At 35.7% G+C, this 23,475-nt stretch overlaps 4 protein-coding genes and 1 long non-coding RNA gene across 9 annotated transcripts in view; all 5 read right to left on the reverse strand.

Moving 5' to 3' along the window:
* LOC104811251 (pectin acetylesterase 7-like) overlaps positions 1 to 2,821 on the reverse strand; it is a 3,878-nt gene extending 1,057 nt beyond the window's left edge. Inside the window, exons 1-10 of the mRNA XM_010537908.1 lie at positions 2,692 to 2,821; positions 1,516 to 1,630; positions 1,294 to 1,376; positions 1,061 to 1,190; positions 867 to 946; positions 685 to 771; positions 445 to 569; positions 288 to 348; positions 150 to 203; positions 7 to 46 (exon numbers count right to left, since the gene is read on the reverse strand). Of these exons, the coding sequence (XP_010536210.1) occupies positions 7 to 46; positions 150 to 203; positions 288 to 348; positions 445 to 569; positions 685 to 771; positions 867 to 946; positions 1,061 to 1,190; positions 1,294 to 1,376; positions 1,516 to 1,627 (772 nt within the window). The 5' untranslated portion in view covers positions 1,628 to 1,630; positions 2,692 to 2,821. The remainder of the gene's footprint in view (positions 1 to 6; positions 47 to 149; positions 204 to 287; positions 349 to 444; positions 570 to 684; positions 772 to 866; positions 947 to 1,060; positions 1,191 to 1,293; positions 1,377 to 1,515; positions 1,631 to 2,691) is intronic.
* Positions 2,822 to 5,044: 2,223 nt separating this feature from the next.
* Positions 5,045 to 9,523, reverse strand: LOC104811235 (pectin acetylesterase 7). 2 transcript variants are annotated; one of them, XM_010537887.2, is made up of 13 exons: positions 9,414 to 9,523; positions 8,160 to 8,272; positions 7,874 to 7,956; positions 7,548 to 7,677; positions 6,915 to 6,994; positions 6,736 to 6,822; positions 6,486 to 6,610; positions 6,320 to 6,380; positions 6,184 to 6,237; positions 6,016 to 6,093; positions 5,808 to 5,913; positions 5,565 to 5,710; positions 5,045 to 5,353 (listed from the first exon to the last, which is right to left on the reverse strand). In XM_010537887.2, exons 2-13 carry the CDS (start codon positions 8,269 to 8,271, stop codon positions 5,240 to 5,242), a joined length of 1,176 nt encoding a protein of 391 aa, XP_010536189.1. In that variant the 5' UTR covers position 8,272; positions 9,414 to 9,523; the 3' UTR covers positions 5,045 to 5,239. The 2 variants fall into 2 exon arrangements, with proteins under 2 accessions (XP_010536189.1, XP_010536197.1); XM_010537895.1 differs by lacking the exons at positions 7,548 to 7,677; positions 7,874 to 7,956; positions 8,160 to 8,272; positions 9,414 to 9,523 and adding exons at positions 7,082 to 7,211; positions 7,408 to 7,464.
* A 1,068-nt stretch (positions 9,524 to 10,591) lies between these two features.
* On the reverse strand, positions 10,592 to 14,353 carry LOC104811259 (pectin acetylesterase 8-like). Of its 2 annotated transcripts, none has more exons than XM_010537926.2 (13): positions 13,934 to 14,353; positions 13,154 to 13,275; positions 12,941 to 13,040; positions 12,590 to 12,719; positions 12,425 to 12,504; positions 12,245 to 12,331; positions 12,018 to 12,142; positions 11,849 to 11,909; positions 11,714 to 11,767; positions 11,556 to 11,633; positions 11,324 to 11,429; positions 11,077 to 11,222; positions 10,592 to 10,975 (listed from the first exon to the last, which is right to left on the reverse strand). In XM_010537926.2, the coding sequence occupies exons 2-13, from the start codon at positions 13,249 to 13,251 to the stop codon at positions 10,847 to 10,849; spliced, it is 1,194 nt and encodes a 397-aa protein (XP_010536228.1). In that variant the 5' UTR covers positions 13,252 to 13,275; positions 13,934 to 14,353; the 3' UTR covers positions 10,592 to 10,846. The 2 variants fall into 2 exon arrangements, with proteins under 2 accessions (XP_010536228.1, XP_010536220.1); XM_010537918.2 differs by having other exon boundaries at positions 12,958 to 13,040; positions 13,934 to 14,291.
* Positions 14,354 to 16,906: 2,553 nt separating this feature from the next.
* Positions 16,907 to 17,883, reverse strand: LOC104811271. Its single transcript, XM_010537938.2, has one exon. It carries the CDS (start codon positions 17,658 to 17,660, stop codon positions 17,145 to 17,147), a length of 516 nt encoding a protein of 171 aa, XP_010536240.1. The 5' UTR covers positions 17,661 to 17,883; the 3' UTR covers positions 16,907 to 17,144.
* Positions 17,884 to 19,955: 2,072 nt separating this feature from the next.
* LOC104811282 lies at positions 19,956 to 22,101 on the reverse strand. Of its 3 annotated transcripts, none has more exons than XR_771426.1 (4): positions 21,903 to 22,101; positions 20,862 to 21,783; positions 20,355 to 20,509; positions 19,956 to 20,262 (listed from the first exon to the last, which is right to left on the reverse strand). It is a non-coding gene; the product is annotated as an uncharacterized LOC104811282 (long non-coding RNA). The 3 variants fall into 3 exon arrangements; XR_771425.1 differs by having other exon boundaries at positions 20,862 to 21,190; positions 21,390 to 22,101; XR_771424.1 differs by having other exon boundaries at positions 20,862 to 22,101.
* Positions 22,102 to 23,475: the final 1,374 nt, after the last annotated feature.

The following is a 23,475-nucleotide window of genomic DNA, read 5'->3' on the forward strand; positions in this document are numbered from 1 at the left end:
AGAGCGGTGTTCGCATGGATGGAGCCACGTATTGCGGGAAGAAACACTGCAAAACATGAACTCGAACCATTTAATATCGTCGATTTTTTTTTTGTTGTAATAGATTTCGATCGATATATAAGTGAAAATGCTCAAAATAAAAAACGTACGAGCTCGGGTTTCGTGGTGGAGGTGCAAGACTCAGGCAGGCCCTTGGCAGATCCCTGGACACATTATTGTATCTCCCTTTGGATTAATGACCAGACATAACTTGAAACTCAGATGAAAGAGAGGAAACGAATGTATACATGCAAAGCGACGACTTTACTGTAATAAGATTCGATGTATGATCCTCCTGAGATATCCTTCCTGTTAATTAATTTACAAGAAACTTTTATGAGTATATATATATATCATATCGAGTTTTTGATACATATTTTTGGTGGTTCGGATTAGAATTCGTACCCGTGGATGAAGTAACCGGCGTCGGAAACACACTTAACATTGGCGGAAGAGGGAAGAATGGCACGGAACTGGTCGCAGTGCAAAATCGCGGCCAATGCTCCAGCCGAACAACCCGAAAGTATGGCCTGAATATATATATATATAAATTTATTAATTCAATGCTCAAAAACATAACCAGATATTGGAAAATACAAGGAGGAAAATGGTTGTTGATATAGTAAATGAAGATGGATATATTACATTTTGGGCCTTGTTCATTCCCTTTGCCATGAGATCATCGATCACCGCACGCCACACTCGGGCTCCTCGGAAGAACAGTTTGTTAGACTGAAAAAGTTGAATCCATTATATAAACTCTATATATTGGAGAACGTAGACAATATGGACTGACACGATCTGAATGATTGAATGGTTATATATACCGGATTAACGGCCTCAACATCGCCGGTGAATGAAGATCCGTCACAGTACCGTACTTTGATTCTGTTCCAGTTGTAGAAATCTGAAAGCTCACATGAAATCCAACCATATCATCAGCTCCAAGAAAACAGGATCATGGAAACATGTTATGGGGAAAAAATCAAAGGAATGTGACTGATGAGATCTAATAATGGACCTGGATTGGAGCTCTGTTTGCTGCCCAAGATTCCGGAGAAGCCGAAGTCTTTGTTCATGAATTTGGACGAACCCTTCATCGTGTTCTTACGCTCGCTGCATGACGCTATGTCATTGCACCATCCTCCTCCCTAGACATCCATAATTCCATATCCCACAAAAAAAAAAAAAGAGAAATTCGAAGGTCAATAAAACAGCATTCGCATGTCCAGGATTTGTTATAATTATAAGTACCTCCATGTGAACGATCCAATTATTCACGCCCGAACCAGACCCCTTGTCGAAATGGTAAGCCGGTGGACTCCCATCCAAACACACTGCGATTAAATATTAAGAAAAACGGAAATAAATTTATAACGAATCCCATAATTCAACAAATATTGGCAGACAATAATTTGTATTTTTTAATAATGCAAAATGGACCGTTGAATAAAATGAAGAAAAAATTAAGAGTACCGGCGCCTTTGGCAACGGCGCTGTCGAGATATGTGATGGGAACGGCTCCGGCTCCGATCATCAACAATGCCAACACGACCACAATTGACCGCCATTGCTGTTGTCTCCCCATTCTCTGCAAACCCATTAATCTCACCATTATTTTTAGCTAAATATTGTTTTGATTTTGATGTTTCATTTAATTTTACTAGTAGTGATGATGATTCCATCATATATTATCACTACTCATTACTGAACATTTTTTTTCTGTAACATTGCGTTTTTGCTCCACATCAAATGCATCACGAGATATTGTCGGATATCTCTAATAAAATTTTATCGGCAAATTGTAATGAACAGTAGATCCAATATCGGTGATTTTGTTTTGTAATTGCCCATGAACCAGATGTTGGAATGGCTCCAGAAAAATTACACGAAATATAAAATGATATAGCTGTTATTATAAATTGATAATGAGGTAATTTTAAATAAATAATATAAATTTTTCATAACTTTTTTTTCCCGAAATGACTGATCCGTGCATGTGCGTAATTTTTTTTTTAACGACGTCATTACTTTTTCCCGACAAGATGTAGTTGGCTGTAATAAATTTGCCAGAACGTTTAGTCCGCCGATCCATAATTCATCGCTTATATTATAACGTGACACGTGTGGTTATCGATTATTTAAACGATATACTGCTTTCAGGGTCCACCTCTATTCGTATCCGATCTGCATGAATAGTGGCTGAAGAAATAAATTGTGTTATTTTCCAAAAATAGCCCTCAAAACCTAGCACTGTAGTAATTTCAAGCCCAAGCCTTCAGTGGTAATATTTTCCAAAATTTTCCAGATTACATTCTCAGGGATCGATAGATCATCAAACCAGATAAAAAAAATAATGATTCTGATACGAAGAAAAGGAAACATATATTATAAGGTTCGTACGTCAATGAAATTCAAAACATCATGATAATCAACAACAACAATGGTTAAAGAGAGAATATACCAGCAGTAACTTGATATATATATATATATGTATGTGTGTGTATCTTCTCACTATATGTATATATATGTCTGTATGTGTGTGTGTATCTTCTCACTGCTCAGAATAGTCTAAAAGCATAATAAAAGGACTGAAAAAGATATTCTAAATCATCAAAGAGATAATATTTCATCAGAAGAAATTAAGCTTACCTTGTGACAATGGTGCCCTTCGAATTCTTCTTTCTTAGTGAAAAAATGGAGGATTTATTTCCTATTTTTGGGGTAAAAGAGAGATTTAGGTTTCTGCAAAAGAGTAAGTTTTGGAAGCTCTTAGAAGCAGCCGGGCCTCATCGTCCCTATTATATAACTACAGCTAACGGGTCCACACGTTTATTTACTAAAAAAATAATTTTTTTTCTATTTCTTTAAAATAAAATATTATCAATACGCAAAAAGACATTTAAAAATGGATGGAATTTGGTTAAATGTATACAATATCTACTGTTTAGAAATATTACAAAAAATAGAAAAATATTCTTAATACTTATTAAAAATCCGATTTTTTTAACTTTTTTTAGTAAATTCGGTTATCAATATCCACATATGTCTAGTAATTCGTTTAAATATTCAAAATCTGAATAATCAGTAAAAAAATTAAAATTCATTTTTATTCGAAATCAAATACAAATATAATAAAATTGTTGAATATCTCTAAAATTCTTATATATCTATATCATATTAATAAATAGATAGAAATATTCAAAAGTCAAGGTGATAGAAGAAACAATAATGTGTATAGGGTCTATACTTAATGCCACATTAAATTGCATTGTATGCATATGTTTCAGTTTTCAATATAATTTTTAATAATGTTGTCAAGTGGTAACCCCTTTTATTAGCTATAATCCGAAAAGCTTTTCTATAAAGAAGCCCCTCGTTTCAAATTTCAATTTATGATTTACTTCATTATTTATAATATATAATACTATCTCGCAAATTAGAAACCAATGGATAAAATAATCCAAACAGAGTTATAGAGACAATATCTTGCTTTTAGTTGCTAAAATAATGTATCTTTTTCACCTCGAGACTTCAGATTCCAGTGTAAAAATGATTCAAATTTAAAAGATAATTATATTTAAATAATAATAATAACGTTTTAACCGCTGGCAACATCTCTGTGATATAGTGGGTCAAAGAGATATTCCTCATGTACACGGAAATTACGAATTGGATGGAATTCAGATACTTACAAAAAAATCTATTTTAAATCTTAAAAAAAAAATTATGATACAAGATTTCCATCTACCAACCGATCAATTTTTTTATGATAAATGCTTATATTACTCTTGTGGACATTAAGATAGTTTAATGTGACTCAACATTGGTGGTCCATTGGGTGAGAGATGACAAAGTCATCTTCAAGGTCTTGGGTTCGATTCTATTGGTGGGGAGGGATGTAATTTCTGAATCAAAATGGTCCATATACAAAAACTTGTCTCAGACCTAGGATGAATGTAGTAGGACTGAAGATACGGGAATCATCCTGGTTATAAAAAAAATAGTTTAATGTGAGTACTGTAATAGAGGTGTCTTGTCTTAGGGAGTGTCGGTGATCCAATTCCAAGTGCACCGAACAGGAGCTGCTGCCGAACAGCCTAATATTTCTATTTGTTTGACCTTTTCGGCTCAATCGTTCCATCATTGATTTGACTTTTATTATATTCTTATCGAAAAAATTCCACCTTATTTTTATATATACATATATTTTGTAAAATATTATATATATATATATATATATATATATATATTGGTTAAACGTAAACTCTATTGATAAACTGTGTGCTGGCAGGGGTGGGTGAATTTGATTTTCTCCACCAGAAATCAAGAGACAGAATCAGCTAAACAGAAGTATAAAGCTGTAGCTAAGATTATTTATTATTCCAAAAAAAATGAGATTACTAGCTCATGGAAATTCGGGAGCTTTTTATTGTTGGCTATAGTAAAATTTGGAAACTCCAAGTATTGCTAATCAATGAGTTAAATAAATCGAGATATGATTTACTGTTGAAAACTATTTTAACAATTTTTTTCCTAAAACAAGTGACGTTCATGAAAAAAAAAACTAATTTTCACATTTTGCTAGTAAGTTATTTATTGTTCTTCCCATTATATTACCATAATATAATACAGCTAGAATCTAGAACGTAATCTACACAAAAGAAAAATGTCATCCCCACAAATATTATCGATATTTCAAAGATTGTTGTTACAAAATCCAATATGCGAAAAAATTTAAAAAAATTCAAAATTCATATAAACACAATCCACATGCATGAAACACCTAATTTCTAATAGTATATCAAAAAATCAAATGAAAAATTTCATTCCAAACACTTATTTCACTTGTATATATATATATATATATATATATCGTATCTTGGAATATCTTCATTTGTTGGGTTGGTGTAGTGTACGCGGATTCGATTAGATGTTTAGCGACGTATCTTTCTTGTTTTTGTCGGATTCTATCTGATGAGCTACCGAGCACCAAGCTCGTACGTACCTTTAAAACCTCAGAAGCTGACATTGATATTTATTCGTTGGTTGGTTACATATAACATTATTCCGTCCAAGTGATGAACTTTAGAAAATTGTTACGGCCACACATACAATTTAAATATCAAACAATAACAAAAACAACGACGATCATAATAACAATATTAGTCCTCGAATTTCATAAAATTAAAATAAAATATTAGTCCTCGGAGGAAACAGCGGGACAAGTGGGGTTGCATGGGTATGTCGGACAGTCAGTCTTCTGGAACGGGCTTCTGTCATAAAACCAGTCCCCAACGGCCTTCGCAATTTTCTGAAATTTTTTAAAAACGTACCATATTATCTGACAAAATCAAATTTGTAACCAAAAATATATATTGGAAATTCTAACCTCAGACCAGTATAATAGAGGATCCGATTTTTTAAAAAAGAAAACCAGAATTTAATAACCTTGTTATAAAAGAAACGAGGGTTTTTTTTTTGCATATATATAAAAAAATTATTCTAAATATTTAATTAATTACCGTGTTACCGACGGAGGGGCCTTTGGAGCCGGACCAGGAGGCGGCGCTCCCGCCTTGGCAATGAGCATGGCACGAGTCCAAGAACAGCCCTCTCGACGTCGTGCTGTGAACCGGAGCCAATGCACGCAATATCTGATCCCGGAACCCTGATATTATATTACCCAACCGGTTCGGTTCAAATTCGGTTTAGTCAAATTCTCCCATGTTAACCCGAAAACACAATTTCGGTACTCAGTTAATTACCTTGAACGGTTCGGAGCTGAGCGGGCGTGCATTTCTTCAGGTCGAGCTTGCAGTCCTTCCACTCTTTACGTTTATCCACAGCACTCGGGGCCAAAACGTTCTTGATCTGGCAAAATTCATATATTTCATCAATAATCATATACAGAACCAAAAAATATTGCCCTTTGGATATTGTATCTATATATGTACGTATAACATAAGAACTAACCTGCCATGAATCGAAAGCGGCGTTCACGACGAACAGCGGAGTTCTCATGGAAGGAACCACGTATTGCGGGAAGAAACACTGCAAAACAAAACAAAAGTTCAAATATGAACCGTTTGGTGTCGTTGATCGTCGATAGACGTGAAAAAAATATCATGGAGATGAACATACGAGCTCGGGTTTCATCCTTGAGGTGCAAGAAACAGGTAGGGTTTTTGCAGATCCCTGGAGCAAGTAACTTTATAACATTAGCAACGACCAGAGACATACCTCAAAACCCTAGAGAATCACATCAAAGGAAACATACGTGCAAAGCGACGACTTTACTGTAATAAGATTCGATATATGATCCACCTGTAATATCCTTCCTGTTACAAGAAACACAATATGAATAAAGCATATGAATAAATATTCGTACGAATGAATTGCAGGTATATTATCGTATGAAATATTCGTATGGATTAGAATAGTACCCGTGGATGAAGTAACCGGCATCGGACACACACTTAACCTTGGCTGTACGAGGAAGAATGGCATGGAACTGGTCGCAGTGCAGAATGGCGGCCAATGCTCCAGCTGAACAACCCGAAAGTATCGCCTGAAATTTTTTTAAGACCTTTTAAGGTTAATACTATACTCAAAAGGATATATTTAAATGGTGAAAAGATTTAATACGTTTAAGAGAAATGTTTTGTGCATGGTGTTTGAATATGGATATATTACATTTTGAGCCTTGTTCATTCCCTTTGCCATGAGATCATCGATCACCGCACGCCAAACTCGGGCTCCTCGGAAGAACAGTTTGTTCGACTGAAAAAGTTGAATCCATTATATAAAACTCTATTGGAGAAGGTAGACAATATGGACCGACACGATCTAAATGATTGAATGGTTATATATACCGGATTAACGGCCTCAACGTCGCCGGTGAATGAAGATCCGTCACAGTACCGTACTTTGATTCTGTTCCAGTTGTAGAAATCTGAAAGCTCACATGAAATCCAACCATATCAGTTCCAAGAGACAGGATCATGGAAACATATTATGGGAAACATATATATTAACGAACCTGGATTGGTGCTCTGTTGGCTGCCCAAGATTCCGGAGAAGCCGAAATCCTTGTTCATGAGCTTGGACGAACCCTTCATCGTGTTCTTACGCTCGCTGCATGACGCTATGTCATTGCACCATCCTCCTCCCTAGACATTCACATTACCACATCCCAACCCAATTTTTTAAAAAATAATAATTAAAGTTCAATAAATTATACGACCCTCATTCGTATCTACTATTGTTTCTAAGTATTCAACAAATAATGCAAGGCATACCCAAACAGAGAAATTCAAAGTTCAATAAAGCAGCATTCATATATCTAAGATTTGTTATTATAAGCACCTCCATGTGAACGATCCAGTTATTCACCCCTGAGCCAAACCCCTTGTCGAAATCTGAAAGCTCACATGAAATCCAACCATATCAGTTCCAAGAGACAGGATCATGGAAACATATTATGGGAAACATATATATTAACGAACCTGGATTGGTGCTCTGTTGGCTGCCCAAGATTCCGGAGAAGCCGAAATCCTTGTTCATGAGCTTGGACGAACCCTTCATCGTGTTCTTACGCTCGCTGCATGACGCTATGTCATTGCACCATCCTCCTCCCTAGACATTCACATTACCACATCCCAACCCAATTTTTTAAAAAATAATAATTAAAGTTCAATAAATTATACGACCCTCATTCGTATCTACTATTGTTTCTAAGTATTCAACAAATAATGCAAGGCATACCCAAACAGAGAAATTCAAAGTTCAATAAAGCAGCATTCATATATCTAAGATTTGTTATTATAAGCACCTCCATGTGAACGATCCAGTTATTCACCCCTGAGCCAAACCCCTTGTCGAAATGGTAAGCCGGTGGACTCCCATCCAAACACACTACAAGACGTGGAAACAAAAGAGACAAACTTTAATAATAGAGAAAATAATTAAATAAACCCCATTTTCGAAATATGGACAATATATATTTTTTATATAAAAAATGGTTATATGTAAATGTACAATAGCTCTTCCGTAAAGGATATGTATGATCAACCATAAGAATTCAGTTAATCAGAAAAATTTATGTATTTGGATCGTACCGGCTCCTCTGGCGACGGCGCTGTTGAGATATGTGATCGGGACGGCTCCGGCTCCGATCGCTACCAATGCTAACACTATCACACTTGCCCACCATTGATTTTGCCTTCCCATTCTGTACAAACAATCTCATCATTTTAATTAGCTCACGTGTTTATATATATTTTTTTAAATTTGATGTTTTATTTTAGTAGTAGTAACGATGATTCAATCATACATTATAACATTTTTTGGTAATATTAGTTTTCTTCCACATCAAATGGATCGCGAGATCTTGTCGGATCTCCAACATTATTGATGTGGTACAATGAATTATTAATCCAAGAACGTTTTCTTGAAATCTTGTCATGGGCCCACTTGAAGCGAGGCTTAAAATAAACCAAAAAAAAAAGAGAAGCTTTTTTTTCAATTTAAATAAAGAAATGCATCGGGACCGTAGATTATTAAATAGAAAATTCAGAACATACGTGAGAAAAAGCCATGAACAAAGTGACCAATCCATGTGCGTGTTTTAAATCTTTTTCCCGTTATAACTTTTTCCAGACAAGCTTTCTTTCACTGTAATAATTTGCTGACGGTGTATAGTCCACCAAACCATGATTATTTCGTTATTACTATTATTATTATTATTATTATTATTATTAATTAAATAATTGAATTTACTCTAAATACCCAATAAGGCTTCTTCAGGGGGTGCCCATTCATATCAAATCTATATGAACGGTAGGTAGCTGAAGATATTATGTATTTTCCAAAAATAACCTTCAAACCCTAGGCACTAGGAACAGTAATTTCACTAATTTGAAGGTGTTGGGACGGCTAAAATGGGTATCCTATGTCCTGCTGTATAATATTCGATCTATAGGACCGCAGCAGCAGAGCAGACCATTGAAAATCTAGTGACTTTCCAAAAATAACCTTCGATCTAAACTCTACGAAACTGTTAAACTTTAAGCCCAGATAGGATCTTAAAGCCAGAAAGATCAACCAAATAAATAACTTAAAAGTCAGAAAGATCAACCAAATATAAGGTTCTTAATTTCAATGAAATCCATCTAACATTTTAATAATAACACCATGGGATTTGAAATCATATTACAAAAAAAAATGGAGTTTATATATCGCACGATATATTGAATAAGCATATAAATAAATGTTTTGATATACTATAAATTAAGAGATTATTACTTCATTTCTCCTCTCTGAATCATCAAGGTATAAATCAAAAGAGATAAGAACTGAAGAACAAAGCTTACCTTGTGACAATGGTGCCCTTCAGATTCTTCTTTTCTTACAAAAAAAAAAGTGGAGTTTTTTTTTTGGCTCTTTACGTGAAATGAGTAAAGCTTTGGAAGCCCTTAGAAGCCGTGCCTCTCTCGTCTCTATTATATAGGGGAATCCACGTGTTTTTTTATATAAAAAAGTTTTATTTTTGTATTTATTAATTTTAGTAAGGTTCTTTTGCTTTAATTACGCTAAAAAAAGGGGGGCATATGGAGAGGGCATAGCGTGTGTGAGTGAGTAGATTCTGCCAGTTCACGAGTGTCATCCAACGGGCAACGTCACAGAAACTACGATGTCTCTCTATCTACTTGTCTTTATTTAATAATCTTAAACCTTAAAAACCTTATATTATTATTATAATTGCACCACCTATCTGTATATATGTACCTCGATTTATATAATAATCTTATTAGATTAAAAATATATATAAAAAATAATTTACTAAAAGAATATGTTTAACAAGAGAGGGGCACACTGAAAGAGACTTTTTTGAAAAAAGTGGGTGAGGCGTCTTCGAGAGCGTCGGTGGTCCAAATGCACCGAACCGGAACGCGGAAGCTGCTGTTTTACATCATTCGTCGTTATATAATATAAAATTTTATTTGAATTATTATGCTAACAAAATCGTTCTACAACGAAGGAAATCTCCGCTGCAACTTTGACGGATTTTCAATTATTTTTGTTTCTATTTTATATTATCGGCAGAATGATGGACTCGAAACCGCGTAGCAGACAGACAGCATATGGGTTCTGACTGTGTTGACATAAACTTTTATAATAATTTTGCCGCTCATACAGTTTTATTCGAAGAATAAATTTATGGGTCAAGTGATTTAGTTTGCATATGACTGATAATCAAAATAAAATTATATATCTGAATTTGGGATTTTTAATGAAACACGAAAACTACATCTGGTAATAGTTAATGTATTTTTTAAGACAACTACTTGTGTTTGGTTCGTAGTTGTGTATTTATGAATTTTTGGCATGAAGGTGACATTTTCAGCATCAACCTGTAACATCATGAACGTTATCCATCCAGTAATCATCCATCTAGCTCTCTCTCTCTCTACATACATACACACACACGCGCGCGCGTGTCCATACAATTGGGATGCTTAATTTAAAAAAAAAAACGTGGTAACTGATATTAAAGAGACGAAAAAGATATGGCTGAGAAAGAATATGACATTATTCGATTGGGACAAATAATCAAATAGATTGTGTCACTACACGTTATGAATGGGAAGAGAAACAGAGCAAGCAGCACACGAAGGGCGAGTGCCGAAGAATTGCTCTCTGTCTGCTTATTCTTAAAACTTTGATCAATCACACCTTTTTCTTCTGTATAACTAAAACCTAGAAATCTTACTCTCTATGTATATATGCGAATCAGCATCATCATCTATAACGGTGGAGAATCTTGAGGGGCAAAAACCCGGTTGTGGCAAGTGGGGTTGCAAGGGTAAGGGCAATCTATCTTCTGGAACAATGTTCTGTCATAAACCCAATCTCCAACAGCCTTTGCTATTGTCTGCTCATCAAATAATAAAAAAAAGATTAGGAGAATGTGTTGATTGTAAGAGTTTTGATGTTAGATGTTTCAAGATTTGGAGAAGAGTTTGATGATGTTACCACTCTGTCTAGACGGGGAGAGTCCGGCCAGAACCAAGATGTTTGGGATTCGGTTTGGCAATGAGCGTAGCATGAGTCGATGAACATCCCTCTGGATGAAGATTTCCCGAGGCCTATGACCGCGCTCAAGAACTCTAACCTGAAATCTGAAGAAAACCCGAAATGCTAGTCTTTAATATCTCGGAACATTTCAGCCTTTCCGCCATTTTTCTAAGCAATTCAGGTGGCTTTTGGTTTCGAGGCTCACCTTGCATGACTTTAAGTTGGTTCGGCTGGCAATTCTTTATGTCAAGTTGACAGCTTTGCCATTTTCCATTAGGATCCGCAGCTCGAGGAGCCAGGATGTTCTTTATCTGAGGAAGGAAGCATTCAGGATCAGAAATTTCACTTCGACATCTCAAAGATATCTGATGTTAATCATGCGAGCAAAACGAATAACAAAATCCGCTCTTGAATGACGCAACGAAACCAAGAAGTACCTGCCAGGAGTCGTAAGCTGCGTTAAGAACGAAAAGAGGAGTTCGGATGTGCTGAGCCACATATTGCGGGAAGAAGCACTGTCATTTCCTAAGCTCTGGTCAGTAAAAACAAACACAAAGGGTTTGAAGAGAAACCCTCCTCAAAATCGAAAGCTTACCAATGCAGGGTTTAACCTTGATGTGCATGAAAGCGGTAAATTTTTTGCAGATCCCTGAAAAACAAGTCATAAGTGTCCCCATATTCCAATACATGGACCCAACTTGTAACTAGAAAGAAAATCTTGTAAGCTTACATGAAGGGTAACCACATCTTTAAAGTATTCTCTGATGTATTCAGCTCCAGAAACATCCCTTCTGAAACAGACAAGAGATTTCGATTGTCAGATCGTGTAAGAAAGTTGCACACAAGGAGATATAACTTCTGGTTTATAAAGCTTTTTTGTAGAGAGGTAATGGCCTCACGTATTCACAAAAAACCCGGCATCTGAAATACATTTTACTTTGGAACCCATTGGTAGGAGAGCTCGGAAGCTGTCACAATGCAACATCGAAGCTAACCCACCGGCCGAACAGCCAGACAGAACAGCCTGCCATAGTTTAGCAACGTTTAGACATCATCTTCAAGATCTAGGAAACAAAAAAGAAGAAGAAAGCAGTCCAGACTGACAGAAAATAGCGATAAAACTCACATTCTCGGCATTTCTCATGCCCTTAGCTAGCAGATCCTCCATGACAGCTAGCCAAACCCGACCACCTCTGAAGTGAAGATTAGTGTCCTGATCATATCACCATCCGATTAACAAATAAGGAAGCACTCTTCTTCCACCTTAATCACAAAACATTCTTATGTTTATCTCTTCGAAACTTACAGGATCGACAGTTTGCACATCACCAGTGAATGATGACCCGTCACAGTATCTGATTTTCACCCTATTCCAATTGTAGAAATCTGCAGTTTCAAAAACCCAAAACCGAAAATCTTAGAAAGATGACACCTCAGCCTTCATGGATGAACCCGAAGAACCATTTCATACCTGGATTGTATTGCCTCCTGTTGCTGAGTATGGCCGAGAAAGCAATCTGCTTTGCCATCTGTTTAGACGATCCTAAGTGAGTACGCATTCGAGCAACACAATTGGTTACGTTATTGCACCATCCTCCTCCCTACGCGTCCAAAACACTCAATTTAGAATCCGAATACGTCAGAGCTCGTTATCCAGAGCTCGATATAAACGTGAGAATCTAAATACAACTCTTCCATTCACATAGCCCTCAACTAAATCACCTCAGATAGCTGACAACCAATGCCAACAAGTTTGGATATGTGGGCATGCGTTAGTTAAAAATAAACAAGTTTTGAAAAATTAGGACTCCGGAACATTTACGCGGAAAAAGAATGAACCTCGAGCTGTATCAACCAGTTGTTGATCCCCGTACCAGAACCCCGGTCCAGATGATAAGCTGGAGGACTGCCGTCCAAGCAAACTGCCGCAGAAATAGATTCATAAACACAGATTCAACACCAGATTTCTACACGAAACACAATCTTCATGACTGGAAAACGAATAGGAAGGATGATTTGAAATAACGTATCTCACCAGCCCCTTTGGCAACGGCTTTTTGGACATATGTAATGTCGACAAATAGCGCTTCTGCGCTTAACACCACGACCAAACACACCAAAAGAATCAACCATTGCTTGAATCTTGCGTCTACCATTCTGGCCAAAAAAAACAAACGATGAGTAAATACTTGTGGTGAAATTCACCCCTAAATGAATGCATCACGACTGAAGCACCAATGAAATACTGAAAAAAAAAGACATTTTTGCTGCCATTATAGTATTTTAAACACAAGAACCCACGATGCAGAAGAAACAACACAGAACTAGACAAATCTGGATTAAGACCAGAACTTCATGTTAACATCACTACTCCTTATTATCAAGACATATGGAAAAATTTTGAGAAGATTATATCACGAAATATCGATATCTTCTTTATATCTAAAATATAGAAATAAAACCAAATCTAAATATTATGTAATATTAAGTAATCTTCTCAAATTTCTCCGATATCTCTTGCCATGGCATTAGATTTTCTGCTTCAGTTTTGAGCACCATCTGAACCAAAAAACAGCTGGGGATTTTAAAAAATGAGCTCCCATTGAAAAATTTTAAACGATAAACAAAGCCCATTTGGGTAAAATCAAAGCCTTTTCCCTCTACGTATCATCGACGAGCATGGAACCTGGGCAATCTAGATATGCATCATTCGCCGATTCACTTAAAGCGGAACAACAATCTTTCTTGGAGAGAAAGTTTCTGCAGCCAACGCGCAAGGAAGGGAGAGACGATGAACTAGTGAAAACGCCCTTACCTGAGAACGCAGTTCTTGCAACCCGCAATGATCTCGACCTCTAAACGCAATTCTGACGGCAACCCAGTTCAGCGCATTGGCCGAAGAAGCGATCCCGCGCAATAGTGGAGCGAAGCGAGACCGAGAAAGAGAGGACCGAGACTGTTCCCGGAATAGCGTTTGTTGAACGCGCGTTTTAAAGGAAGTAGCGATTGGATCCGACGTGCAATGTTTTTGTCAGGTCTACGCTATTTTGGGAGCCCAAGAGCCGACACTGATTCGTTCGTTTGTTCGCAAAATAATAATAAAAAAAAGGAAATTGAAAAATGAGTGAAAAACAAGCGACGGTGGTGTAAATATATATACATATATATGTAAAAGGAAAATTTATGAAATTCCTCTTTATGATTTTATCTTTACATATTGACCCCCTCCCATTATATTTGTGACTATGCACCTCCCTCACGCTTTTATGATCTAAAAGACCATTCATTTCTTATAATTTCTTGCTCATTTTAATACTAGTATACCAGCTAAATGGAATATTCGGTTTCTCAATCCAAATAACATACATAAATCAGAAGGGTACCAAAAGGGTTTATATATTTTTTTAAAAATATATTACATTTCGGTGGTCCAATTACGAATAAGCTGACAGGGTATTATCACATCATCAAATCTTAAATCGGCGATGCAGTCTGGTTTGGAGGGTTGAAATGCAACGAAAGTAAATAAGAGGGGTAATTTGGAATACTACAATAAAAAGGGGTGCCATTGGAATGTGGAAAGATGGGATAGCGTGTCCAGCCCGGTCGGACCGGTGAAGGCGTTGGTTGAAATGTAACGAATCTTATCGGCTTGCGAGTTACGCGTTCCACAACCAACGAGCGGTTGATGTTTTGTTCCGGAATTTTGTCCCTTTCTATCGAACCATTTGTTATTTGATAAATCTGAGTTTAAATAAATAAATTCAGTTTTTGGTAGCGTTTTTTAATATATTATATATATAAATATAATTAAATAATAATACATAACAATAATATATATTATCAAACCTTCCAACAACTTTATGCGAATAACTCAGATGATACTATATTTATGTTATAACGATTTATTGAAACTTTCTATACTTGGCTACGAAAATTCAATACTAAAGTTAGGAAATATAATTTTGTGATCAAGGGAGTCGTTGCCAAATGTGATGTGTACGGAGAGATCTAACTTAGAATTTAATTTCTTGTAGGAAATATGTCTATGCGAATTTAATAAGACTGCCCCACTTGAGTCAATATTAACCTTTTTCATAATACAATTTCTAAGTGTCTCTTATATAGAAATCTAAATATGACAAGATGATTTTCCTCATATGTTGATGGATAATGATCATATTAACGATCACGTAGATCGTTATCCGATTACCATATGAAGTCCAAAAAATTTCAAAATCAGTTTGATAAAATCGGTCCTCTAAAATGATGTCCAACCAATCAATGCAAAGAAGAAATGGAATACGTAACATTGACTTGAAATGACATGAAAATGAGGAATAGGTTTTGATAGAAGAGTTTGGCCAAACCCTTTAATTAGGTCTACTTGGCCATTAGCGTTTCAAGATAAGACCCATTATCTTCCAAATTGAATCGCTTTTGTTAGTCTATTCCACTTGAATTTTCAAAACCTTAATTATATATCGGGAAAAATATATTTATTTTTTATTATATTTGCAAACCTTATATTATATATATATATATATACACACACACATACATGTTTTAGAGAATTTCACATCAAGGAAATAATTTGCTTTAGGGTTAGTGAAGGTAAGGTAAATATTTCCTATATAATTTTCATTCAGTATTTTGTTGGTTCAACGTTAGCGTTTAATATGTGTATATATATATATAGTATTTTTAGATATGATGATCTAATTATGGAGTTAGCGTATTAGTTTGACTTAAAAAGACAACAAATACTAATAGACTATTAGTAATAGTGGCAAATATCATATTCACAAATTGATTGTGTGGTGCAACTTGCCAAGTGGTTAAGATTATAATAGAAAGAATTCCATACAAATTACCACACTAATATTTTCTAAGTAATACACATTATTTGGACTATATATATACATATAGTTGTGGAATTTGCGTGCTGAACTGTCATACCGTTGAATCCATCGAAGGATTGTAGCGGTAAAATTTGTACGGCCGTTATAAAGTTTAGAGCAAATCATTAGTTTGAGGCATTCAAGCTATAAGCATTTAAATTGAGGGATCAAAATGTTATATTCCTTTTTTAAGTTGTTTTTATTTTTATGTAACGTTGTTTTCATCAATTAATGTGGCCTTTAAATTTTCATAAATTGAAAAGAAAGAGAGAGAGATGGAATGGAACAATTAGGTGCACATATATTTATTTAGGAATATAAAAATAATTTTCCAACTGCATGGAGATAGAAATATTGATATTTCAAGTCTAGACTTCTGTGATTTTTCATAATTTATTATTAAAAAATGAGAGACGTTAATCTGTGGAGGTAAGAACTGAATAAAAATGATGTGATTAGGAAACATCTTCCATGTGGGTTTGTCCGCTTAAGCTAACAACATTTTGCATCTAACCAATTAGCCCAATCCCATGATTGCATAACCAATAAACTTAGACCTAACACAGACAAATAATACTTAATCCAATTATTATTATCATAATTTAATATATGTCGGAATTATTAATCATGGTCAAGTCCTCCATGATTGAATAAATTAGATTACGGTTTAAATTTTAATATACAAAAAAAAGTGTGACTTTATGAGAAATTGTACATATTTAAATATCACATTCTTGAAGCCTTCGTGTTGGTTCATCACCGCCCGAAGATTTATAGGAACCACGCATAATATAAGATTACAGTCGCAGATCCAATAAAACGTAATCACACCCATAATTCATACCTCGGTTTATTTAGTTAGTTATTTTTGGGTTGTTGGGCTTCGATGAATGTGAAAGAGGCCGATGGGCTCAAATATTTGGGCTTGTTTTAAATACAAACAGGCCCATTACATCTGGGTTTTGGATCTTATATAACATTTACACACACATATATTAATACATACATATACATAATGTCATTTCGTGATAATGTGCGTACGCCACATGGATCTTAATTACATGGGAGACAACATTAATTATATATAATTTACTTAATTTTTTTTGCTTATAACTAATTGGAAGATTAAATGTTGGGGGGCAGAACAGGAATAGCAAAATACGGATCGACGACCATCATGGCGGTGCCTTTCCCTCCGGCAAAATGCATTGCCAACTTGGATTCATCGTCGTAAGTGGTGGCATCACAGGAAAACTCGTTGTAAAACGCTCTCGCCTTCATAAGTATGTATCTTATGGAAGATTTCATGTACCACCACAAGGTTATCCGAGCAACTTCCCCTCCCCATTCTCCGTACTTATTACCACCTTTGCTCTTTCTCTTCTTTGCCTTCTTCTTCCTGTCTTTTGTCGGATGCCCTTCTTCCGACGGCGGGAATGGATGATGTTCTGTGACCGATAGATCGGGGTGATGATGATGATGATGTATGATATGTTGATCATGGTGATGGGTAGTTGAACCTGTGTTTCCACGTACGGATTTGAAGGATAAGGGCTTGCTGTTCTTGTGTAGTATCTTATGAGTGGCGTTTAGGGTTTCGGGTTTGCGAAATTGAGCGAGGTTGATGAATTGAGTTGCCATGTTTAGAGAGAGTAATTGCTTCAGAGGATATATGTGGTGACTGATTTTATCTTTGAACTGCTCTTGCACTATGCTCCGTTGCTATATATATTCACACACATATACATACACACACACACAAGCAGTAATGGCTGAATTTCCAAGGTATGAGGGAGAGAGACAAAAACATAAAGACATTAAAGAATTTGAAAGGCAATTGGGATTGGACCACATTGGTACCGGCAACGGCTCTGAGTGTTCTTTTTCACCCTCGAGATCAAGCTAACTCCCATATGCCATCATTTACACTTTGATCCAACGCCTCGCCACCTCCGTACTGTACTTCCAACTCAGATATATATATATATATATATATATATATATATAATCTTAGCGATTTTCAATGATATAGCACATAATACGTTTTTCTTAAATAGAGTATTATATATCTAGGTACTACTAATTATTCTGATTATATCTAAATGATTAAACGTAAATATGTAAACGTTTACTGAAAGATTATTGGAGAGAAATAATCCCTATATCACGTGACGTTTTGGAAAATCTCTAAGAACCTTGAGTTTTGCATGGAAACTGATCGAACTCTCTGGCCACGAGGATGATTTGGTAATCCCTTCAACAAAATTGGAGATATCTGTATGAGGATTTGTTAGTTTACAGATTATTTTACTAGTTTTATATATAACAAATGTAGTGGTATGAAATTTTTGTATATCGTATTTATTTCTTTTACGTTAAGAAATAAAAAATATGTGGCGTGTATGTACATGTACATGTACGTAGAGATAACATCAAATTGAAAACGAAAAATGAAAGAGAAAATGATGTAAAATTTCGTACTATAATTAATTATATTAACCACAGAAATCCAAAAACAAAAAAAAAATGGAGCTCCATCACTTTCTCGGTGGAACCTATGATGATGTGTTTGGGTGCATCTCCACATGCAAAGTTTATATTCTACTTATTTTCTTAGACGTCGTCGGTGCCACCTCATCATTATGGATCCTAAAGATTTTTATTTTAAAAAAGTTTTGGTACTGAATCAATATGAATGCAAATGATTGAAAGGTGTAATGGCCTGAGCTGAAAGGAGCAGAGAGAGCAGAGAGACAAGTTGGGTTCGATTCCTTGATGACAAGTTTTTTCTGGTCAGTTTCGACTGGTTTACCTGATCTGCATGACTTGCCGGCTGTTGCGTAGGGTCGTGAGAGTTTACTGTCTGCGATGCTGTGTCATTCGTTCAACCATTCGGATAGGGTTGTGAGACGTTTCGGGATCCGACCCAAAAGACTGTAGGACATGTTTTCCAACTTATACAAAAAAAATTACCTTTGGTATCGCTTTCACACATTCTGTTGAGATATCATACTCTCAGTGTTTTCTAATAAATGGTTGGATAATATATGAATATGTTACATTAGTCACCGTTTGAGCTCCATGTTATAGACACATATATACCATAATACCAATATTTGTTGGACCAAAATTTTACAGTGTGATTTGCCCCCTTGAAAGCCACATCTAACTGAAAACGAGAAAAGAACAAAGAAAACGATAGAATGTGGATTGTCATGGCAATGCATTCCCATCAATTTCTTATTATAATCAAGCATGGAATGTGAAAATTGTTCGTCCACTCCACATGCATAATAGTGCTCCTTTGTGCTTGAGTAGAGGTATTAACAGGGTTGATTATATTTCGGTTCGGTAACATAAAACCAAATTGAATCGAATAATACAAAATGATCGTGGTATGGACCGAGTTTGATCTGAACACCGATCAAGTAAGATGTTCTTAAAACCAAGTTAATCTGAACCGAATTCGAACCAAATATGAGAATATCAAACAATACTTAAAAAAAAGACGAACAAAAATCTCCATAAATATAAGCATTCAATGGAAACAAAACCTAAAACAAACCAAAACCAATATAAGAAAACCGAATAAATACAGTTTTTTTCTAATTAAATTGGAAAAACCAGATAAGAGAAGCCCAAATTAACCAAATGCAAGTGAAGATAACTGTAAAGAGACATTTATGGCAGTTGCAGTGCGCCACTTTATGACAGGCTTCGATGAAAGCATTTGTCTCGACAAATAAAGAAACTTGGGCCGCACATGCAATCTTAGTTTGGAACATGGGGTCTGATTTCCTAACATCCACGCATATACACACACGATCAATTCGAGTTTCGATGTAATGTTGTTTGTTTTTTATATCTGTTTTGGAAAGAACGTGTGAATAATGCAAGTCTTGTGAGCAGGAAGAGCCAATTCTAAGGCGCACTGAATAGTGAATATGAAAGCTCGAAACACTGGCCACAACAATTCTGTGGTTTCTCAACAATTTCTTCATCCGGTGAAATTTGGGAGTTAAACGTATGAAAGGCAGTGCTTTCACTGAGGGGTCCTTAGTTTATAAAGATTAGGGTTTTGTGTCTGTCAACGCTGTGGACAGGAAATCTATGTCCAGAGCTGATACCAACCAGTCTGAAGATCTGAAACAACTGCTCTTTCCAAACACCATGCTGAAGAATGGCAATGTGTCTCATCCTGTGATTGGTCTAAAACAACTCCTATGAACACCGGTTTTACGTCCTGCAAATCACGCGACAACAGAACGAACCGGTCCAGGCTAAATAAAGAACAGAAACATAAATGATTGCACAGGTTTTTGGTAGGTTACTTACTTTGTGAACTGTGAAAAAATGCTGACTGCTCCTTGGCCAATGTGTGATCTTTTATCAGATGCTGCAACTGAGGATCTATCTGTCCATGGCCAAAGCTTGTCTCTTCAGGGCATGGAGTTAGATACAAGCTGAGTTTATGTGAGAGCAGGGAATTCCTACAACACCAATTATGTCACAAAATCAGGAGAAACAGGATGGACATGTTACCTAGAGCCCTACTCATTGACAAAATAAACGAACAGTGCTCTCCCGATACACTTAAATACTTTGTACACGATTAAAAAAAAAAAGTGTTCTCATCAAGGCGTATAAGCATCTTCACCAAGCAAATAAGCAAACGATAACAGCAATCGAAGAAGATAAGATACAAAAGGCCACAAAGCCGCAGCATGTATAGAAATCACAAAAAGAAAATAGATCAATAAGATGATTCATGAAGGCAGGAAAGAAGCTGGGGATATGGACAGAACAAGTCATTGTTGTTGGAAAGGCACAGCTCTATATTACCTGTGTTATTAAGATTGCCGTCTAAAGCCTGCTCGGATCAATAGCCTGCTATTATGGGTTGGATTCAACATCCGCTTCCCCAACCTCATCTGTATTTCCAGCTTTACAATAGCCATCTATCATCATATACTATGTATGAAAACTTGGAACAAGACCATGCCGTTTACATTCACCGCAGAGGTTTACCGCCTCCTCTATCTCATCCATACGAAGCAGCCCCCTCCCCTCATATCAACAAATTGTAAGTAGGAATGTCGGGCTTAAGTCCTTTGACTCCTTTCTCAACCAATTTCTCAAAGAACATAAAAGCATCTACCAAATTCCTCTGCCTGCAATATTCCCCAATCAAAAAGTTATAAGGCGATGTATCCGATGCAAAACCACATTCTAATATCTCCTTGTGAATCCTAAGGCTTCATTCATGTTTCCAGCTTTACAACGACCATCAAGCAAAGCATTTGAAGTCTGCACATTTAAAACAAAACTCTTCCTTAGAAGTCCAAAGTTCAACTGCCTCTGAGTGCTTACCGTGCTTACAGAGTCCATAAAACAACGCCGTAAGCTGTTTACCATCAGTTCTCAAATTTCTCAGTAGCACAGTGCTGAATCAAACATGGATTTCTTGCAGAACAACGAAATGACAGATGTGTAGGAGCCCTGGTTCACATTTAAACCCATCGATAGCATTTCCTTCAAGAGGAGCTCCGCATTATCTGCTTCTCCGCTCTTGCCATATCCCTTTATGAGCGAATTATATATCACTGATGCGGCGGTTAACCCCTTTGAAACCATGGAATCCCTTAATCTCAACAGTTTTGATCATGCTTCCGAGTCTCATAAGCCCTTTTAATCAGCGTGTTATGTACAACCACGTTCCGGATCAAAGCACGAACTCGCAATCTCGACTCGTCTGTCACAATAGCTGATTCGAAAAAAGCAACAGACCTATCAATAAACAATACAAACGAAGGCTGAAGGAGAAACTAAACGTATCAGAGGCCAGGCGGAAAAAACTCAATGGATCGAACGTCCAGAGACAACCTATCGAATTCAGAAGGCGACAAATCAGGGACGAGCTTATTGCATTGCACAAAATCTAGAGACTTTCTAGACAAGGCTGAACACAAGCGTTCGAGCAAATGCCGATCAGAGAATGCAACCTCCGATTTCTCCAGCAGTAAGTCCGGGTACTGAAGTTTCCGGGCGTGGAAGCTCTTCCGGACAACGATGACGACGAAACGGAGGGGGGGGGGAGAGAGAGATTTGGGCCATGTTCGGAAGAAGTGGCGAAAGGGCAAAACCCGGGGGAGGGGGAGAGAAAGATTTTGGGCCATAAATGGGCCACGTGTGGGCGCATATATGGGCCACAAGTGGGCTGATAAATAAGAGCCCGATATGGTGATTCATACAGCCGAAAAGCAGTAATGGCCCATAGAAGCTACGTACGCGCATATGCATACAACGTGTAATACCATTTGAAATTCATTTTAGGGAAAATCCATATCCCCACAAATTTTCGATAAAGTTCTAATTTTTTATACCAATTTTTAATTTGATGAAAAATTCACCGAATTTTAAATATTTCTAAATTACCATACAAAATTTTAAAATGTGTACAATTTCTCCCGTATTCATAAACGACGTTAAGTTCCGTCAATTTTAATGTTGACGTGCTATATCATGTCACACAGATTTCGTCAAATCGTCACATTTCGTCAAATCATCATGTCATGTCAGAAAATAAATAAAAAATAAAATAAAATAAAAATTTTAAGAATTTTTAAAAATAATAATAAAATGAAATAAAAAATTACAAAATTTTAAAAAATAATAAAATAAAAAATTACATATACATATATACACACTTTTATATCTATACACGATTATATACATATACATGTACGCACATATATACATCTACATATATAATTATATACATATATATACACACACTTATACATTTGTATATATACACACTTTTACATATGTACACAATTTTTTAAAAAAACTTTAAAAAAATTACAGAATTTTAAAATTTATTTTTAAAAAATAAAATAAAAAATTACATATACATACATACACATTTTTATATCTATACACAATTATATACATATACATATATACATCTACATACATATTCACATTCATACACTATATTCATTTTATTAGTTTTTTAAAAAAAATTCTGAAAATTTTTATTTTATTTTATTTTTTATTTATTTTCTAACGTGACATGATGATTTGGTAAAATATGATGATTTGGCGAAATCTGTGTGACGTAACATATCACGTGAGCATTAAAATTGACAGAAATTAACGTCGTTTACGGATATGGAGGAAATTGCAACACATTTTAAGATTTTGTGTGAAAATTTGGAAATATTTGAAATCCGGTGTAGTTTTTTATCAAATTAAAAATTGGTATAGGAAATTAGAACTTTTTCGAAAATTTGTGGGAGAATATGGGATTTTCCCTTCATTTTAGTATCATAAATTGTGAAATCATCTACTCGATTTAATTGTACTATATTTATTTTAAAAGGATTCTATAATAAATTATATGTTACGAACCAACCATCCGACTAAGCGTATAATGGTATGTTTAACTGTAAAT

Source organism: Tarenaya hassleriana, unplaced genomic scaffold (assembly GCF_000463585.1).
Source record: "Tarenaya hassleriana unplaced genomic scaffold, ASM46358v1 Cleome1, whole genome shotgun sequence".
Classification (NCBI taxonomy): domain Eukaryota; kingdom Viridiplantae; phylum Streptophyta; class Magnoliopsida; order Brassicales; family Cleomaceae; genus Tarenaya; species Tarenaya hassleriana.

Excerpts from the sequence above, each read along its gene's own strand:
- LOC104811235 (XM_010537887.2), bottom strand. The coding sequence starts at position 8,271 with ATGGGAAGGCAAAATCAATGGTGGGCAAGTGTGATAGTGTTAGCATTG. Across the intron at positions 7,957-8,159 it reads CGCCGTCGCCAGAGGAGCCG|TGTGTTTGGATGGGAGTCCA; the intron begins GTACGATCCAAA and ends CACGTCTTGTAG. Across the intron at positions 6,094-6,183 it reads CAAGGATGAAACCCGAGCTC|TGTTTCTTCCCGCAATACGT; the intron begins GTATGTTCATCT and ends TTTGTTTTGCAG.
- LOC104811259 (XM_010537918.2), bottom strand. The coding sequence starts at position 13,274 with ATGGTAGACGCAAGATTCAAGCAATGGTTGATTCTTTTGGTGTGTTTG. Across the intron at positions 12,332-12,424 it reads ATGTGCAAACTGTCGATCCT|GACACTAATCTTCACTTCAG; the intron begins GTAAGTTTCGAA and ends TGATATGATCAG. Across the intron at positions 11,634-11,713 it reads CAAGGTTAAACCCTGCATTG|TGCTTCTTCCCGCAATATGT; the intron begins GTAAGCTTTCGA and ends AGGAAATGACAG.
- LOC104811271 (XM_010537938.2), bottom strand. The coding sequence starts at position 17,660 with ATGGCAACTCAATTCATCAACCTCGCTCAATTTCGCAAACCCGAAACC.